The 21949-nt window shown below is 44.4% G+C and overlaps 1 protein-coding gene across 2 annotated transcripts in view; it reads right to left on the bottom strand.

Moving 5' to 3' along the window:
- Positions 1 to 21949, bottom strand: part of LOC306936664 (apoptosis regulator BAX-like) — a 43282-nt gene that overhangs the window by 17586 nt on the left and 3747 nt on the right. The window contains exons 2-5 of one of the 2 annotated variants that reach the window (XM_079520253.1): positions 17449 to 17541; positions 12973 to 13056; positions 8498 to 8581; positions 1392 to 1475 (exon numbers count right to left, since the gene is read on the bottom strand). In XM_079520253.1, the coding sequence (XP_079376379.1) occupies positions 1392 to 1475; positions 8498 to 8581; positions 12973 to 13056; positions 17449 to 17541 (345 nt within the window). Of the gene's footprint in view, positions 1 to 1391; positions 1476 to 8497; positions 8591 to 12972; positions 13057 to 17448; positions 17542 to 21949 lie in introns of both variants that reach the window. The other variant, XM_079520254.1, reaches the window with a different exon arrangement.

Raw genomic sequence — 21949 nt, 5'->3', positions numbered from 1 at the left:
ATTTTAATCAACCGCCTCCACTCCACCATCGGCATCAAAAACACAGCACTAAATTGGTTCATATTCTACCTTTCCGACCGAACTGAATACGTCTCCCTGGGAGGTTCCAAATCCCACACCCAGCCCGTCACTTGCGGTGTCCCCCAGGGTTCTGTCCTCGGCCCCACCCTTTTCACACTCTACCTACTACCCCTCGGCCATATCATCAACAGACATGGAATATCATTCCACTGTTATGCTGATGACACACAACTATATCTCAAAACCAACACCACCGCCCCATCACAATCCTCACCATCACCACCACCACCCCTATCCGCCCTCACCACCTGCCTGGAGGAGATCAAGGCGTGGATGAGTCGCAACTTTCTGCAGTTAAACAGCTCCAAAACTGAAGTCATCCAAATAGGCACACCACACCAGATCCAAAACTCCCCCATAACCACCATCACCTTCTCTGGACAGGACCTCCCCCTCTCACCGGTTGTCACCAACCTGGGAGTAAAAATGGACCCTCACCTCAACTTCGAGCCCCACATCAGACATATCTGCAAAACTTCTTTTTTCCACCTCAGAAACATCTCAAAACTCCGACCAACACTCACGCTAGCTGACTCAGAGAGACTCGTCCACGCCTTCGTCTCCTCCAGGCTGGACTATTGTAATGCACTTCTCATCAGGATCCCTAGCAAGAGCCTTCAAAGGCTCCAATACATCCAAAACAGCGCTGCTAGGATCCTGATGAGAGTGCGCAAACGAGAACACATCACACCCATCCTCCGCTCACTTCACTGGCTCCCCGTCGCGTTCCGAACACAATACAAAATATCCCTGCTCACCCACCAATGCGTCCACGGAAACGCCCCCCTCTACCTCAAAGAATTAGTCTCCCTGAAACCCTCGACCCGCACCCTCCGCTCATCAAACACATACTGCCTCAACCCCGTCACGGCCAACCTGCGCACCATGGGTGACAGGGCCTTCTGCACAGCTGCCCCTGAACTGTGGAATGCTCTCCCCGTACACTTGAGAGTGCCACAGTCAATCGACTGCTTCAAGAGAGGACTAAAGACCTACCTTTTTAATAAGGCCTTCCCCCAAACCCACTGATTTTATTCCCTGACCTCGTGTTCATTAACTGTTGTTTTTTTGTTTCCTGCTTTTAATCATGTAATGTTCTTTTTTTTCTTTCTTTTTTTCTGCTTTTACCTATTGTTTCATATATTATGCCTACTGTAGCACTTTGAGATTCTGAGGAATGTAAAGTGCATTATAAATAAAATCCATTATTATTATTATTATTATAGTGTAAAAAAGAGCGTACCAAGTATAGTTGCTACTCAGGTCAGTTTTACTAAGGCCTCACTCAGACCTTTACTGCATTGCTGTACTCTCATAATACTCACAATTTGGAGGTGGAGACCTACTGCTTCTCCTCTTCATCACTGGTAGAGAGACGACTTCATCTGTGGTCTCTGCGCCCACTGCAACACAACACACACATCAACCACAGTCCAGATGGAACCCTAACCCACTGCAACACAACACACACATCAACCACAGTCCAGATGGAACCCTAACCCACTGCAACACAACACACACATCAACCACAGTCCAGATGGAACCCTAACCCACTGCAACACAACACACACATCAACCACAGTGTGTACATCAGCTATTTTTAAATGGCCGAAATGTATATATGAAGTGGTTACTGTATGATTTGTAATAATAATCAAAATCTACAAAGTAACTAGTAACTAAAGCTTTCAAATAATTCTAGTGGAGCAAAAGTACAATATTTGCCTCTGAGATGTACAGTAGGGCAGTAGAAGTAAAGGTATTGGAAATTGCAAATACTCAAGTAAAGTACAAATATCTCAAAATTGTACTTAAGTACAGTACTTAAGTAAATGTACTTGGTTACTTTCCACCACTGATGACTGGAGCTGCTCATTGATATGAGACTGACTATCAGTCACTGTTATAGAGTAGTATCACTATGATAGAGTCCAATACTGTAATAGTTGTTGAACTCATTGACATTTTACATAAATAATAATGCATAATGTATAAATAATGTATACTTGGGAAGCTCATGAACGTAATAAATTGTGGGATGAGCTTGTATATCTGCTATTTTTCAATAGCTAAAGTATAACATAATGCTTAAAACACCAAAAGGGGTTCCCGTCCAGAATGGGTTAAGAATTACCTGTGGGATTTGGGGTTATCTATGCAAAGTACACAAACAATCCATTTAAATAAACGTTAGACTTTAAAATCTCAAGCAATAGCGAGAATAAGATTTAACACTTGAACGCAGAAATCCACATTCAGTGGGAACATTTACCAAAAATGACAGATCTACAAGCTCACAAAGCGCTGTGAGTTTGTAGACCTGCTATTTTTTAACGAAGAGATTTGGGGTAGAGGGAAAAAGTGGTCCAAGTACAGAGTTAACTCAGGTCTGTTTCACTAAGTATAGACTAGAGGGTTTCATTGTTTTAGACTCCTTCAGTTTGTATTCTGCTATGGAGAAAACCTGATGTAAATCTGAAAACACATTGGAGGCCATGAAGTAGAATTGATTTGATACTCACGCCCGACTAGTTCACGTTCACATTCATCAGTCATGAAAAGAGAAAACACATGGTTGGAATAGTTAGAAAACTGATCATTCACAAACAGAAAGATGACTAATAATTAGCAAATTGTTAAGGAACCTGAAATATCGAATGCAATAATGGAATGGTTTAAATGAATCGACTATATTTTGTTTATTATACAAAATAAGACCTTGCTTCATATATCATAATGATTCAGCATTCTATTTTCAACATTCTAATTTAAGTGATTAAAGTGATTAATTATGTACTTGGAGATACATATTATATTAAGGTTGAGTGTATTATAATGCACTTATAAGGCGTTACAACACTTGTAATTATGCATAACAACTTATAACAAGGTTTATAAAGTATTGTAACGTATAATCATATAATTTATAAGTGCTGGTCATAATGCATTATAAACTCAGTGGAACTGTACATTATAACTACCAGGTAACACTTTACTTAAAGGTCGGCTCTACAAGATAGAGCCCCAAATGTGTGAAGTGATTAAATGTCAGCTTACAACTTGAACCCCAGCATCCCTATTCTGAATGGAACGTTTGCCAAAAATAGTCGATCTACAAGTTCACAACGTGTCGTGTTGCGACGCATTGTGAGCTTGAAGATCGGCTATCTTTGGTGTAGTCAATACCTCCACACACAAAAAAGGCCATACGCTCGACCTGGTCATCACTGACTCCGCCCCCATAAATAACCTCACTGTCTATTCCCTGGGTGTATCTGACCATAAGGTTGTCTCCATGGAACTGCCCTTCCCCCCCTCCCACGCCAAGCCCAAACGCCAAATCAGTTTCAGAAACTTCAATAACATAAACCAAGACACCATGACCTCCGACCTCATACACCTCTCTGCCACAACCCTCCCCTCTGCTGGAGAAGCAGTGGACTTCTACAACACCAACCTGCAAAACCTCCTAGACCTCCACGCCCCTGTCAAAACACGAACAGTCATCTTCTCACGCTCAGCCCCCTGGTTCACTGGAGAGCTGAGAAAAATGAAGGCAGCCGGCCGCGTCCTGGAACGGCGACTCACAGCCACTGGGCTAACTGTCCACCGCCTAGCCTACAGACAGCACCAGAAAGCCTACTCAAGGTCCCTCAGGGAAGCACAATCACAGTTCTACTCAAACATCATAAATGACAACCCAGGAAATTCCAAAACACTATTCTCCACCATCAACCATTTTCTGAAACCACAAAACTCCAAACGCAGCGACACCACAGTTGAACAATGCAACACCTACCTCAACTTTTTCAAAACCAAAGTAGACAACATCCGCTCCCTCCTCTCCAGCCCCACCACGCCAGCTGTCCCAAACGCCACCCCACAGTCTGCGATCCTTCACCCCCTGTCCTGCTTCACCAGCACCACACAGCTGGAGGTCGAGGACATTGTTAGAGGGATGAAGCCCTCCTCCTGTGCCCTGGACCCCCTCCCCACCCCCCTACTCAAATCCAACATCCATGCCATAAGTCCCCTGATCACTAGCATCATCAATCACTCCCTCCAGGCTGGCCACATTCCTCCCTCTTTAAAGACTGCCATTCTCACTCCTCTCCTCAAAAAACCCTCCCTGGACCCAGACATACTTGCAAACTACAGACCCATCTCCAACCTCCCTTTCCTGTCCAAAATATTGGAGAAAGTAGTAGCCGCACAGCTCCAACACCATCTCAACCTCAACCACCTCAGCGAAAAAATTCAATCTGGCTTCCGTTCCGCCCACAGCACGGAAACCGCCCTGGTTAGGGTCACAAACGACCTCCTGATGGCGGCTGACGCTGGCTCCCCCTCCCTACTCATCCTTCTGGACCTCACGGCCGCATTTGACACCGTCGACCACAACATTTTAATCAACCGCCTCCACTCCACCATCGGCATCAAAAACACAGCACTAAATTGGTTCATATTCTACCTTTCCGACCGAACTGAATACGTCTCCCTGGGAGGTTCCAAATCCCACACCCAGCCCGTCACTTGCGGTGTCCCCCAGGGTTCTGTCCTCGGCCCCACCCTTTTCACACTCTACCTACTACCCCTCGGCCATATCATCAACAGACATGGAATATCATTCCACTGTTATGCTGATGACACACAACTATATCTCAAAACCAACACCACCGCCCCATCACAATCCTCACCATCACCACCACCACCCCTATCCGCCCTCACCACCTGCCTGGAGGAGATCAAGGCGTGGATGAGTCGCAACTTTCTGCAGTTAACACTCCCAACGCGGATCGCGTATCAATACGTTATCAATTAATCAAACGTCGGGTGCGGATCACGTATCAATACGTTTCAATCACTTTTTTATAGAATACTTTCATTCATCTTTTTACCCACCCGGACAATGAAGAACCATCGCCCTATCATTGCTGCTTACTCCCGCTCACGTGATCAGAAAAAAAAACAAAAAACAAAAACCCCCCTCCCCTCCTGAAAACAGGAGGGCTGGCCGCTTTACGTGTAGAAGCCAGTTGAACGCTGAACGGAACGCTGCCTATTGCCTAAACACATATGCACCAGATCGGCATTGCAATGCATAACATCTGCAACACACATGGACAGATGCATGTTTCCTTCTTCATACTGTAGCGACCAAACGATCCCCGAGCCTACAATACTACGAACAGTATCGAGGGGCCGCCACGACAAGACAGTGTTCCGTTGGTGGATCACGTATCGCCATGCAGAGCCGTCATAATCGGAGATCGCTCAGACGTGTGATTGTAACGCTTTTTTATTCATTATAATTGTAGTGATAAGACCGCAATGAACGCGTCGGGGACGTAATCGACCCGGGTGTAATGTATAACGAACTTTTCCGCGACCTAAACCGTGGTGTTGTCATCTGTGGAAGTCATTTTTTCCTTCTCGTCGACATCACAGCCGGGTGACGCTTTTTTCCCCCTCCATCGCCCCCAAGCTGCATGCCCATAGCCTGGCTTGGCCAGCCTCATAGCGGGGATTCACTGAAGATTCTTCCCCGGAGGAAACATCAGTGAACCCTCGCTATGAGTCTGGCCGTGCCAGGCTAGCATGCCCAGGCATGTTCCCCTACACTAGCTTGAAAAACAAAATCAGCTGATGACAAAGCGTCTCACCGTTATACTATAGTTCTGAACCGAACGGTGGAATGGGACTTTTTATAGCCGTACGGATCAAGACTTTTGCTGCCCAATGTGCCCATGACCCCCCCCCCAATGTTACTGCGATCAAAACAATGAAAGCAGTGAGATAGATTAGGCGAGGCGGCAATCATCATCAAAAAGAAAGCATAGTTATGAAGGTTTATAGTCAGACATTGACAGGCAGATATAACAATAAACACAATAAATATGCTATACATCCTATACATCGAATGAAAGCCCTGAATGTGTACTTTTACGAGGAAAATAGTAAACATTGATCCCATGTACAGTTTGTCATAAATTGGATACTGGGTGGATGCACATTGCGCCCACCAGATATAACTGCAGAGAAGACATGGACCCGAACTCAATATTCACAAAATAAGGCCTATAGCGACATATAAATACTATATACCGTATGAAACAGAAGACTCTCTGCTTTCATAAGGAAAAAAATTGTACTGTAATAATAAAAAAATCACACCCCTGTGAAGTGAGCAGTGCAACTCTACTTATTCACTACAGCTCGCTATATACGGACTGAGGCAGAAAGTCATGTAAACCTTTTATTTACAGTTTGGTCTGTAAACTTCTACTGTAATAATAAAAATCACACCCCTGTGAAGTGAGCGTTGCAACTGTTCTGTACTTATTCACTACAGCTCGCTATATACGGACTGAGACAGAAAGTCATGTAAACCTTTTATTTACAGTTTGGTCTGTAAACTTCTACTGTAATAATAAAAATCACACCCCTGTGAAGTGAGCGGTGCAACTGTTCTCTACAGTTGCACCGCGCAACTATAAAGAACAGTTGCACCGCTCACTTCACAGGGGTGTGATTTTTATTATTACAGTAGAAGTTTACAGACCAAACTGTAAATAAAAGGTTTACATGACTTTCTGTCTCAGTCCGTATATAGCGAGCTGTAGTGAATAAGTACAGAACAGTTGCAACGCTCACTTCACAGGGGTGTGATTTTTATTATTACAGTAGAAGTTTACAGACCAAACTGTAAATAAAAGGTTTACATGACTTTCTGCCTCAGTCCGTATATAGCGAGCTGTAGTGAATAAGTAGAGAAGTAGAGTTGCACTGCTCACTTCACAGGGGTGTGATTTTTTTATTATTACAGTACAATTTTTTTCCTTATGAAAGCAGAGAGTCTTCTGTTTCATACGGTATATAGTATTTATATGTCGCTATAGGCCTTATTTTGTGAATATTGAGGAGTTCACGTCCATGTCTTCTCTGAAGTTATCTGGTGGGCACAAGCTGCATTCAATAACCAATTACTGTCTAACTGTAGATGGGATCAATGTTTACTGTTTTCCTCGTAAAAGTACACATTCAGGGCTTTCATTCGGTGTATAGGATGTATAGGATATTTATTGGGTTCAATTTTATATCTGCCTGTCAATGTCTCTGACTTTAAACCATCCATAACTCTGCTCGCTGTTCAAGATAACCACTTCCAGGCAAATGCAGGTGTTGCAAAAAGGTCAATATCTCCAGAATGGAACATGGTAAAATCAAAATGTATTTTTTTAATTGAAGTGGACAAGTTCAGCTTTCTTTTGATGTAGGCGTGTGATTCTCGCTATAAGAGAACATTTTACTGTGGGCCCCCGAACAAGGCCTTTGTGCAATGTTAAACGGCAGCAACATCCAAATAGGCCTGTTGAGATCTTGCAGCAATCAAAGTGTTAAACAGCTCCAAAACTGAAGTCATCCAAATAGGCACACCACACCAGATCCAAAACTCCCCCATAACCACCATCACCTTCTCTGGACAGGACCTCCCCCTCTCACCGGTTGTCACCAACCTGGGAGTAAAAATGGACCCTCACCTCAACTTCGAGCCCCACATCAGACATATCTGCAAAACTTCTTTTTTCCACCTCAGAAACATCTCAAAACTCCGACCAACACTCACGCTAGCTGACTCAGAGAGACTCGTCCACGCCTTCGTCTCCTCCAGGCTGGACTATTGTAATGCACTTCTCATCAGGATCCCTAGCAAGAGCCTTCAAAGGCTCCAATACATCCAAAACAGCGCTGCTAGGATCCTGATGAGAGTGCGCAAACGAGAACACATCACACCCATCCTCCGCTCACTTCACTGGCTCCCCGTCGCGTTCCGAACACAATACAAAATATCCCTGCTCACCCACCAATGCGTCCACGGAAACGCCCCCCTCTACCTCAAAGAATTAGTCTCCCTGAAACCCTCGACCCGCACCCTCCGCTCATCAAACACATACTGCCTCAACCCCGTCACGGCCAACCTGCGCACCATGGGTGACAGGGCCTTCTGCACAGCTGCCCCTGAACTGTGGAATGCTCTCCCCGTACACTTGAGAGTGCCACAGTCAATCGACTGCTTCAAGAGAGGACTAAAGACCTACCTTTTTAATAAGGCCTTCCCCCAAACCCACTGATTTTATTCCCTGACCTCGTGTTCATTAACTGTTGTTTTTTTGTTTCCTGCTTTTAATCATGTAATGTTCTTTTTTTTCTTTCTTTTTTTCTGCTTTTACCTATTGTTTCATATATTATGCCTACTGTAGCACTTTGAGATTCTGAGGAATGTAAAGTGCATTATAAATAAAATCCATTATTATTATTATTATTATTATAGTGTAAAAAAGCGCGTACCAAGTATAGTTGCTACTCAGGTCAGTTTTACTAAGGCCTCACTCAGACCTTTACTGCATTGCTGTACTCTCATAATACTCACAATTTGGAGGTGGAGACCTACTGCTTCTCCTCTTCATCACTGGTAGAGAGACGACTTCATCTGTGGTCTCTGCGCCCACTGCAACACAACACACACATCAACCACAGTCCAGATGGAACCCTAACCCACTGCAACACAACACACACATCAACCACAGTCCAGATGGAACCCATAACCCACTGCAACACAACACACACATCAACCACAGTCCAGATGGAACCCTAACCCACTGCAACACAACACACACATCAACCACAGTGTGTACATCAGCTATTTTTAAATGGCCGAAATGTATATATGAAGTGGTTACTGTATGATTTGTAATAATAATCAAAATCTACAAAGTAACTAGTAACTAAAGCTTTCAAATAATTCTAGTGGAGCAAAAGTACAATATTTGCCTCTGAGATGTACAGTAGGGCAGTAGAAGTAAAGGTATTGGAAATTGCAAATACTCAAGTAAAGTACAAATATCTCAAAATTGTACTTAAGTACAGTACTTAAGTAAATGTACTTGGTTACTTTCCACCACTGATGACTGGAGCTGCTCATTGATATGAGACTGACTATCAGTCACTGTTATAGAGTAGTATCACTATGATAGAGTCCAATACTGTAATAGTTGTTGAACTCATTTACATTTTACATAAATAATAATGCATAATGTATAAATAATGTATACTTGGGAAGCTCATGAACGTAATAAATTGTGGGATGAGCTTGTATATCTGCTATTTTTCAATAGCTAAAGTATAACATAATGCTTAAAACACCAAAAGGGGTTCCCGTCCAGAATGGGTTAAGAATTACCTGTGGGATTTGTGGTTATCTATGCAAAGTACACAAACAATCCATTTAAATAAACGTTAGACTTTAAAATCTCAAGCAATAGCGAGAATAAGATTTAACACTTGAACGCAGAAATCCACATTCAGTGGGAACATTTACCAAAAATGACAGATCTACAAGCTCACAAAGCGCTGTGAGTTTGTAGACCTGCTATTTTTTAACGAAGAGATTTGGGGTAGAGGGAAAAAGTGGTCCAAGTACAGAGTTAACTCAGGTCTGTTTCACTAAGTATAGACTAGAGGGTTTCATTGTTTTAGACTCCTTCAGTTTGTATTCTGCTATGGAGAAAACCTGATGTAAATCTGAAAATACATTGGAGGCCATGAAGTAGAATTGATTTGATACTCACGCCCGACTAGTTCACGTTCACATTCATCAGTCATGAAAAGAGAAAACACATGGTTGGAATAGTTAGAAAACTGATCATTCACAAACAGAAAGATGACTAATAATTAGCAAATTGTTAAGGAACCTGAAATATCGAATGCAATAATGGAATGGTTTAAATTAATCGACTATATTTAGTTTATTATACAAAATAAGACCTTGCTTCATATATCATAATGATTCAGCATTCTATTTTCAACATTCTAATTTAAGTGATTAATTATGTACTTGGAGATACATATTATATTAAGGTTGAGTGTATTATAATGCACTTATAAGGCGTTACAACACTTGTAATTATGCATAACAACTTATAACAAGGTTTATAAAGTATTGTAACGTATAATCATATAATTTATAAGTGCTGGTCATAATGCATTATAAACTCAGTGGAACTGTACATTATAACTACCAGGTAACACTTTACTTAAAGGTCGGCTCTACAAGATAGAGCCCCAAATGTGTGAAGTGATTAAATGTCAGCTTACAACTTGAACCCCAGCATCCCTATTCTGAATGGAACGTTTGCCAAAAATAGTCGATCTACAAGTTCACAACGTGTCGTGTTGCGACGCATTGTGAGCTTGAAGATCGGCTATCTTTGGTGTAGTCAATACCTCCACACACAAAAAAGGCCATACGCTCGACCTGGTCATCACTGACTCCGCCCCCATAAATAACCTCACTGTCTATTCCCTGGGTGTATCTGACCATAAGGTTGTCTCCATGGAACTGCCCTTCCCCCCCTCCCACGCCAAGCCCAAACGCCAAATCAGTTTCAGAAACTTCAATAACATAAACCAAGACACCATGACCTCCGACCTCATACACCTCTCTGCCACAACCCTCCCCTCTGCTGGAGAAGCAGTGGACTTCTACAACACCAACCTGCAAAACCTCCTAGACCTCCACGCCCCTGTCAAAACACGAACAGTCATCTTCTCACGCTCAGCCCCCTGGTTCACTGGAGAGCTGAGAAAAATGAAGGCAGCCGGCCGCGTCCTGGAACGGCGACTCACAGCCACTGGGCTAACTGTCCACCGCCTAGCCTACAGACAGCACCAGAAAGCCTACTCAAGGTCCCTCAGGGAAGCACAATCACAGTTCTACTTAAACATCATAAATGACAACCCAGGAAATTCCAAAACACTATTCTCCACCATCAACCATTTTCTGAAACCACAAAACTCCAAACGCAGCGACACCACAGTTGAACAATGCAACACCTACCTCAACTTTTTCAAAACCAAAGTAGACAACATCCGCTCCCTCCTCTCCAGCCCCACCACGCCAGCTGTCCCAAACGCCACCCCACAGTCTGCGATCCTTCACCCCCTGTCCTGCTTCACCAGCACCACACAGCTGGAGGTCGAGGACATTGTTAGAGGGATGAAGCCCTCCTCCTGTGCCCTGGACCCCCTCCCCACCCCCCTACTCAAATCCAACATCCATGCCATAAGTCCCCTGATCACTAGCATCATCAATCACTCCCTCCAGGCTGGCCACATTCCTCCCTCTTTAAAGACTGCCATTCTCACTCCTCTCCTCAAAAAACCCTCCCTGGACCCAGACATACTTGCAAACTACAGACCCATCTCCAACCTCCCTTTCCTGTCCAAAATATTGGAGAAAGTAGTAGCCGCACAGCTCCAACACCATCTCAACCTCAACCACCTCAGCGAAAAAATTCAATCTGGCTTCCGTTCCGCCCACAGCACGGAAACCGCCCTGGTTAGGGTCACAAACGACCTCCTGATGGCGGCTGACGCTGGCTCCCCCTCCCTACTCATCCTTCTGGACCTCACGGCCGCATTTGACACCGTCGACCACAACATTTTAATCAACCGCCTCCACTCCACCATCGGCATCAAAAACACAGCACTAAATTGGTTCATATTCTACCTTTCCGACCGAACTGAATACGTCTCCCTGGGAGGTTCCAAATCCCACACCCAGCCCGTCACTTGCGGTGTCCCCCAGGGTTCTGTCCTCGGCCCCACCCTTTTCACACTCTACCTACTACCCCTCGGCCATATCATCAACAGACATGGAATATCATTCCACTGTTATGCTGATGACACACAACTATATCTCAAAACCAACACCACCGCCCCATCACAATCCTCACCATCACCACCACCACCCCTATCCGCCCTCACCACCTGCCTGGAGGAGATCAAGGCGTGGATGAGTCGCAACTTTCTGCAGTTAAACAGCTCCAAAACTGAAGTCATCCAAATAGGCACACCACACCAGATCCAAAACTCCCCCATAACCACCATCACCTTCTCTGGACAGGACCTCCCCCTCTCACCGGTTGTCACCAACCTGGGAGTAAAAATGGACCCTCACCTCAACTTCGAGCCCCACATCAGACATATCTGCAAAACTTCTTTTTTCCACCTCAGAAACATCTCAAAACTCCGACCAACACTCACGCTAGCTGACTCAGAGAGACTCGTCCACGCCTTCGTCTCCTCCAGGCTGGACTATTGTAATGCACTTCTCATCAGGATCCCTAGCAAGAGCCTTCAAAGGCTCCAATACATCCAAAACAGCGCTGCTAGGATCCTGATGAGAGTGCGCAAACGAGAACACATCACACCCATCCTCCGCTCACTTCACTGGCTCCCCGTCGCGTTCCGAACACAATACAAAATATCCCTGCTCACCCACCAATGCGTCCACGGAAACGCCCCCCTCTACCTCAAAGAATTAGTCTCCCTGAAACCCTCGACCCGCACCCTCCGCTCATCAAACACATACTGCCTCAACCCCGTCACGGCCAACCTGCGCACCATGGGTGACAGGGCCTTCTGCACAGCTGCCCCTGAACTGTGGAATGCTCTCCCCGTACACTTGAGAGTGCCACAGTCAATCGACTGCTTCAAGAGAGGACTAAAGACCTACCTTTTTAATAAGGCCTTCCCCCAAACCCACTGATTTTATTCCCTGACCTCGTGTTCATTAACTGTTGTTTTTTTGTTTCCTGCTTTTAATCATGTAATGTTCTTTTTTTTCTTTCTTTTTTTCTGCTTTTACCTATTGTTTCATATATTATGCCTACTGTAGCACTTTGAGATTCTGAGGAATGTAAAGTGCATTATAAATAAAATCCATTATTATTATTATTATTATAGTGTAAAAAAGAGCGTACCAAGTATAGTTGCTACTCAGGTCAGTTTTACTAAGGCCTCACTCAGACCTTTACTGCATTGCTGTACTCTCATAATACTCACAATTTGGAGGTGGAGACCTACTGCTTCTCCTCTTCATCACTGGTAGAGAGACGACTTCATCTGTGGTCTCTGCGCCAACTGCAACACAACACACACATCAACCACAGTCCAGATGGAACCCTAACCCACTGCAACACAACACACACATCAACCACAGTCCAGATGGAACCCTAACCCACTGCAACACAACACACACATCAACCACAGTCCAGATGGAACCCTAACCCACTGCAACACAACACACACATCAACCACAGTGTGTACATCAGCTATTTTTAAATGGCCGAAATGTATATATGAAGTGGTTACTGTATGATTTGTAATAATAATCAAAATCTACAAAGTAACTAGTAACTAAAGCTTTCAAATAATTCTAGTGGAGCAAAAGTACAATATTTGCCTCTGAGATGTACAGTAGGGCAGTAGAAGTAAAGGTATTGGAAATTGCAAATACTCAAGTAAAGTACAAATATCTCAAAATTGTACTTAAGTACAGTACTTAAGTAAATGTACTTGGTTACTTTCCACCACTGATGACTGGAGCTGCTCATTGATATGAGACTGACTATCAGTCACTGTTATAGAGTAGTATCACTATGATAGAGTCCAATACTGTAATAGTTGTTGAACTCATTTACATTTTACATAAATAATAATGCATAATGTATAAATAATGTATACTTGGGAAGCTCATGAACGTAATAAATTGTGGGATGAGCTTGTATATCTGCTATTTTTCAATAGCTAAAGTATAACATAATGCTTAAAACACCAAAAGGGGTTCCCGTCCAGAATGGGTTAAGAATTACCTGTGGGATTTGTGGTTATCTATGCAAAGTACACAAACAATCCATTTAAATAAACGTTAGACTTTAAAATCTCAAGCAATAGCGAGAATAAGATTTAACACTTGAACGCAGAAATCCACATTCAGTGGGAACATTTACCAAAAATGACAGATCTACAAGCTCACAAAGCGCTGTGAGTTTGTAGACCTGCTATTTTTTAACGAAGAGATTTGGGGTAGAGGGAAAAAGTGGTCCAAGTACAGAGTTAACTCAGGTCTGTTTCACTAAGTATGGACTAGAGGGTTTCATTGTTTTAGACTCCTTCAGTTTGTATTCTGCTATGGAGAAAACCTGATGTAAATCTGAAAACACATTGGAGGCCATGAAGTAGAATTGATTTGATACTCACGCCCGACTAGTTCACGTTCACATTCATCAGTCATGAAAAGAGAAAACACATGGTTGGAATAGTTAGAAAACTGATCATTCACAAACAGAAAGATGACTAATAATTAGCAAATTGTTAAGGAACCTGAAATATCGAATGCAATAATGGAATGGTTTAAATTAATCGACTATATTTTGTTTATTATACAAAATAAGACCTTGCTTCATATATCATAATGATTCAGCATTCTATTTTCAACATTCTAATTTAAGTGATTAATTATGTACTTGGAGATACATATTATATTAAGGTTGAGTGTATTATAATGCACTTATAAGGCGTTACAACACTTGTAATTATGCATAACAACTTATAACAAGGTTTATAAAGTATTGTAACGTATAATCATATAATTTATAAGTGCTGGTCATAATGCATTATAAACTCAGTGGAACTGTACATTATAACTACCAGGTAACACTTTACTTAAAGGTCGGCTCTACAAGATAGAGCCCCAAATGTGTGAAGTGATTAAATGTCAGCTTACAACTTGAACCCCAGCATCCCTATTCTGAATGGAACGTTTGCCAAAAATAGTCGATCTACAAGTTCACAACGTGTCGTGTTGCGACGCATTGTGAGCTTGAAGATCGGCTATCTTTGGTGTAGTCAATACCTCCACACACAAAAAAGGCCATACGCTCGACCTGGTCATCACTGACTCCGCCCCCATAAATAACCTCACTGTCTATTCCCTGGGTGTATCTGACCATAAGGTTGTCTCCATGGAACTGCCCTTCCCCCCCTCCCACGCCAAGCCCAAACGCCAAATCAGTTTCAGAAACTTCAATAACATAAACCAAGACACCATGACCTCCGACCTCATACACCTCTCTTCCACAACCCTCCCCTCTGCTGGAGAAGCAGTGGACTTCTACAACACCAACCTGCAAAACCTCCTAGACCTCCACGCCCCTGTCAAAACACGAACAGTCATCTTCTCACGCTCAGCCCCCTGGTTCACTGGAGAGCTGAGAAAAATGAAGGCAGCCGGCCACGTCCTGGAACGGCGACTCACAGCCACTGGGCTAACTGTCCACCGCCTAGCCTACAGACAGCACCAGAAAGCCTACTCAAGGTCCCTCAGGGAAGCACAATCACAGTTCTACTCAAACATCATAAATGACAACCCAGGAAATTCCAAAACACTATTCTCCACCATCAACCATTTTCTGAAACCACAAAACTCCAAACGCAGCGACACCACAGTTGAACAATGCAACACCTACCTCAACTTTTTCAAAACCAAAGTAGACAACATCCGCTCCCTCCTCTCCAGCCCCACCACGCCAGCTGTCCCAAACGCCACCCCACAGTCTGCGATCCTTCACCCCCTGTCCTGCTTCACCAGCACCACACAGCTGGAGGTCGAGGACATTGTTAGAGGGATGAAGCCCTCCTCCTGTGCCCTGGACCCCCTCCCCACCCCCCTACTCAAATCCAACATCCATGCCATAAGTCCCCTGATCACTAGCATCATCAATCACTCCCTCCAGGCTGGCCACATTCCTCCCTCTTTAAAGACTGCCATTCTCACTCCTCTCCTCAAAAAACCCTCCCTGGACCCAGACATACTTGCAAACTACAGACCCATCTCCAACCTCCCTTTCCTGTCCAAAATATTGGAGAAAGTAGTAGCCGCACAGCTCCAACACCATCTCAACCTCAACCACCTCAGCGAAAAATTTCAATCTGGCTTCCGTTCCGCCCACAGCACGGAAACCGCCCTGGTTAGGGTCACAAACGACCTCCTGATGGCGGCTGACGCTGGCTCCCCCTCCCTACTCATCCTTCTGGACCTCACGGCCGCATTTGACACTGTCGACCACAACATTTTAATCAACCGCCTCCACTCCACCATCGGCCTCAACAACACAGCACTAAATTGGTTCATATTCTACCTTTCCGACCGAACTGAATACGTCTCCCTGGGAGGTTCCAAATCCCACACCCAGCCCGTCACTTGCGGTGTCCCCCAGGGTTCTGTCCTCGGCCCCACCCTTTTCACACTCTACCTACTACCCCTCGGCCATATCATCAACAGACATGGAATATCATTCCACTGTTATGCTGATGACACACAACTATATCTCAAAACCAACACCACCGCCCCATCACAATCCTCACCATCACCACCACCACCCCTATCCACCCTCACCACCTGCCTGGAGGAGATCAAGGCGTGGATGAGTCGCAACTTTCTGCAATTAAACAGCTCCAAAACTGAAGTCATCCAAATAGGCACACCACACCAGATCCAAAACTCCCCCATAACCACCATCACCTTCTCTGGACAGGACCTCCCCCTCTCACCGGTTGTCACCAACCTGGGAGTAAAAATGGACCCTCACCTCAACTTCGAGCCCCACATCAGACATATCTGCAAAACTTCTTTTTTCCACCTCAGAAACATCTCAAAACTCCGACCAACACTCACGCTAGCTGACTCAGAGAGACTCGTCCACGCCTTCGTCTCCTCCAGGCTGGACTACTGTAATGCACTTCTCATCAGGATCCCTAGCAAGAGCCTTCAAAGGCTCCAATACATCCAAAACAGCGCTGCTAGGATCCTGATGAGAGTGCGCAAACGAGAACACATCACACCCATCCTCCGCTCACTTCACTGGCTCCCCGTCGCGTTCCGAACACAATACAAAATATCCCTGCTCACCCACCAATGCGTCCACGGAAACGCCCCCCTCTACCTCAAAGAATTAGTCTCCCTGAAACCCTCGACCCGCACCCTCCGCTCATCAAACACATACTGCCTCAACCCCGTCACGGCCAACCTGCGCACCATGGGTGACAGGGCCTTCTGCACAGCTGCCCCTGAACTGTGGAATGCTCTCCCCGTACACTTGAGAGTGCCACAGTCAATCGACTGCTTCAAGAGAGGACTAAAGACCTACCTTTTTAATAAGGCCTTCCCCCAAACCCACTGATTTTATTCCCTGACCTCGTGTTCATTAACTGTTGTTTTTTTGTTTCCTGCTTTTAATCATGTAATGTTCTTTTTATTTTTTATTTTTTTTCTGCTTTTACCTATTGTTTCATATATTATGCCTACTGTAGCACTTTGAGATTCTGAGGAATGTAAAGTGCATTATAAATAAAATCCATTATTATTATTATTATTATAGTGTAAAAAAAGAGCGTACCAAGTATAGTTGCTACTCAGGTCAGTTTTACTAAGGCCTCACTCAGACCTTTACTGCATTGCTGTACTCTCATAATACTCACAATCTGGAGGTGGAGACCTACTGCTTCTCCTCTTCATCACTGGTAGAGAGACGACTTCATCTGTGGTCTCTGCGCCCACTGCAACACAACACACACATCAACCACAGTCCAGATGGAACCCTAACCCACTGCAACACAACACACACATCAACCACAGTCCAGATGGAACCCTAACCCACTGCAACACAACACACACATCAACCACAGTCCAGATGGAACCCTAACCCACTGCAACACAACACACACATCAACCACAGTCCAGATGGAACCCTAACCCACTGCAACACAACACACACATCAACCACAGTCCAGATGGAACCCTAACCCACTGCAACACAACACACACATCAACCACAGTCCAGATGGAACCCTAACCCACTGCAACACAACACACACATCAACCACAGTCCAGATGGAACCCTAACCCACTGCAACACAACACACACATCAACCACAGTCCAGATGGAACCCTAACCCACTGCAACACAACACACACATCAACCACAGTCCAGATGGAACCCTAACCCACTGCAACACAACACACACATCAACCACAGTCCAGAAACAGTGTTTCGGGGGTGAGATGTCTTCACTTTCGGCCACTTTCGGGGTGAGTTGTCTTCACTTTCGGGGTGAGTTGTCTGACTGAATATGTAGCCTTTGAGCTCTTTTATATACTTTACTGAACTAATGGTGACATAGTTCCTATTGGATATTGAAGTAGTCTATTTTCAGAACTTTACAACAACAACAACAACAATTTCTACAATAATATATAAGTATAATTAAGTCAAGGCATGATAGCACAATCACAATATAGGCTACAGATGTAAATATATTTATGACAGTAAAATGTCGAAAATGAGTGCTATTCCCCTTTAAGTATGTCAAGGTCAAATTCATACATTTAATAAACCTTACAAATACAAACATTATTGTGTTGAAAATGTCTTCAAACCTCTGATTCCACTCATTTCCTTGTATAATCTGAATGATTTATCCCATTTATCCTTAATATAATCTAGATTCATTCAACCTTATCTTCCTGAATTAAAGTGTGTGTGTGTGTGTGTGTGTGTGTGTGTGTGTTTTAAAAATGTGAACTGAACCCCTCCTAATTTGGTTACTCCAGATGGCTGAATGGTTATATAAGGTCACTTGTAATTTCTCACATGCTAATGTATAACTAGCAGTAGCCATATCATCATCGTTGTTGGGGGGGGGGGGTCAATATTGCTTTGCTATTCAGATGTAATTCAGTCAGTATAAGTAGGCCTATTAGAACTGTGATTGATTGATCATGCGTCCGTTGGGAGTGCAGTCTAATTAGCAACTTTGTACAGCCGTGAGACTCTGCCTTTGAAGCGCAAACATTATCCACAAACGACCCCCCCCCCCTCAATGCTGCATAGAGAGTGAGAGAAAGAGAGACGCTCTACTCCTAACTTACAAGTGTTTCACTGGATTTTACTGTTAAATAAATAAATAATTAGCCGTGACTGCGCACGTCTGTAGGAACCGATAGTTAGATCCGAAATTGCATTAGGCCTACTGTAATGGGTGCCACGGAAAGTACAGACAACTCACCCCGCAATGTCAGAAAGTGAAGACAACTCACCGGGGTGAGTTGTCTGGACTTTCGGGGTGAGCTGTCCGTACTTTCTCGCCCAACTCGCCCCAGCGGAAAGTACAGACAACTCACCCCGACATGTCAGAAAGTGAAGACAACTCACCGGGGTGAGTTGTCCAGTATTCTGGCTAACAAGCTAGATATTAGATAACAAACAGATGAACGTAACCTTCAAACAGTAATACTAACACGATGATTCGTCACTGTTGTCTGTTTGGTTCTTACTCAGACACGCCATCTCTCAGGCTAACTTTACACAGCTCGATGTAAACAGTTCCGCTCTCACCATGGCAAGACGTGTTTTCTCTCGCTCGTGCGCGTCTTCTGACTCAAAGTCACGGTTTCTTCCACATTTTCTCTTTCTCCTCCTATGGTGTACGGATTCCTATCTTAATATACCAAGGGGATTACATCGAGGTGAAATGGAGAAAAACAAAACCGTCAAAGGGGATTTTCAACCTGATTCCCACAGCGACTTTTACCTGTTCAGTGACGAAATCAACGTGAACAATGGAAAGCGGCCTGGATACGGCTTAGGAGCTATTCAGTCCCTACTAGCCCGAAGAAACAAGCTCCAGATTAGCAAAGGGAAGAGATCTTTCTTTCTCATTATTTTGTTACTGTCTGGCGACATCGAAAGTAACCCTGGTCCCGTGAACACGCGACAAATGGCAAGACTGCTCCGGAGTGGACAAGTAGCGGTGGAGAACAAAGGAATCACCGTCGACACACCAACACCAATGTCGACCAGCCAGGCGACGACCAACAACAACAACACCGCTGGCATCCTTCCTCACCACCAGCCAACCTGCACACCCATGCTGAATATACACGCTGACGTCCCGGTTGTGGATACTATATTCGCAAGACCCGAGCGCGTCCCAGGCAACAGCAGGAGGAGTGATCTAACATCGGCGGCAGTCGAGGCACAAGACACGGACAACACCACCATCTACAGGCGTGAAGAGTCTCCACATCCAACCACGGGGGACAACGCGGCTGGAGACGGACCCAATCGGCCACACCGTGATACTTTACCTGCTATTTCTCCAGTTGACACCATGGCTCAATCAACCCCACCAGAGCCCTCAACAAACCTGGACGAGGGACCCCATCCCCCACTCCCGCCACCCCACGACGACCCCCACGCACCCCCCACCCTCCCCCCACGGCAACCCGCGGCTTCTACAGACATCAACAATGGCCCTCCGCTCCCCTACTTCACCACGGAGGAAATAAGCACCATAGTCAGAGCCAACGGACTTCATATCTTTCACCTGAACGTCAACAGCCTTGGACCCAAAATGGCTGAAATCAGGCATATGTTTCAATGCGGTAAGGCGAACATCATTAGCTTCTCTGAAACTAAACTTGATGAGTCAACCAAAGACCCAGAAGTTGAAATAGAGAACTATTCTTTGATCAGAAACGACAGAAACAGGCATGGTGGTGGCGTGTGTATGTATATTCACAAAGACACTGAATATGTTACTCGTACTGACTTACAGCATGATGAAATTGAAACTGTGTGGGTTGAATTAATTTTCAAAAAGGCTAAATCAGTATTAGTGGGCACCGTCTACAGACCGCCTGACCAACATGGGTTCTATGATATACTTGAGGGGTGCTTAGCTGAGGAGGAATGTGTAGAGAAAATCCTGATTGGCGACTACAATACAGACATGCAACGTAAGGAAGCACCTGTGTTTAAGTCATTCAGTAAGTTCTGTGATCTACATAGTGTCAGTCAGCTAATTACCCAACCCACTAGAGTGTGTGCACTGTGTGATTCTACTCAAACGGTCATTGATCTCATTCTGTCCTCGGACAAATCCAGAATCTCCAAGAAAGGGGTTATTGTATGTGGGCTTAGTGATCATTTTATGATATTCTGTACCCGCAAAATACAAAAACTTAAGACCGGCTGCCACAAAACAGTCATATCAAGGGACCTCAAAACCTACTCTAGTGAGGTTTTTAACCAAGTATTGGAGAGTCTGGATTGGTCCGATGAGCTTAAAAGCACACTTGTCGAAGAAGCTTGGCTTGGCTTCAAAACCAAATTTACATCAGTACTGAACAACATGGCTCCTTTGAGAACCACCAGGGGCAAAACCCGCTCGGAACCATGGATGAAGTCGGACATACTGGCTGCAATGAAAGCCAGAGACAAAAAATGCTCTGAATTTCTAAAATGCAAGTCAAAGCTAGCCAAGCGCTTCGACAGTGTTCGCCAAGCTCGTTTGAACAACCTAAATACCCAACGAATCAAGCTACGAAACAATGTAACTGCCATGACCAAATCAGCTAAAAGTAACTTCATTAATGATAAAGCTCAGGAAAACAAAAACAATCCTCATGAGCTCTGGAAGCTACTAAACAATCAACTAAGCTATGGTCAGAAACTAAAAACCAGATTTTCAAACATAAACATCAAATCGGACAACACTCTCATCACTGACAACCTTGATGTGGCCAACTACTTGAATATCTTCTTTACAAACATAGCAACAACTCTGGTTAACAAACTGCCCTCCCACTCTGGGCTCTTTGGTGTAGAGCACATTACAACCTTCTACAGAAACCTAGGTGTTTGTAAAGACGATTTTAAACTAGTTATGGTAACAACTGATGAGGTAATTAAGAAACTGAGTGCCCTCCAACCCCACAAGGCCACAGGCCATGACAACATTCCCTCCAAATTTCTCAGAGACTCAGCCATCTCTATAGCTCCAATCATCACCCACATAGTAAACCTCTCCATCAAACAGGGACAGGTCCCCCAAGATTTCAAACTGGCCAAAGTAACCCCCTTGCACAAGAAAGGGAGTAAATTAGACCCCGGCAACTACCGCC

Source organism: Electrona antarctica, assembly GCF_951216825.1.
Source record: "Electrona antarctica genome assembly, chromosome: 14".
Lineage (NCBI taxonomy): Eukaryota > Metazoa > Chordata > Actinopteri > Myctophiformes > Myctophidae > Electrona > Electrona antarctica.
This window is presented reverse-complemented; position numbering and strand designations above follow the sequence as displayed.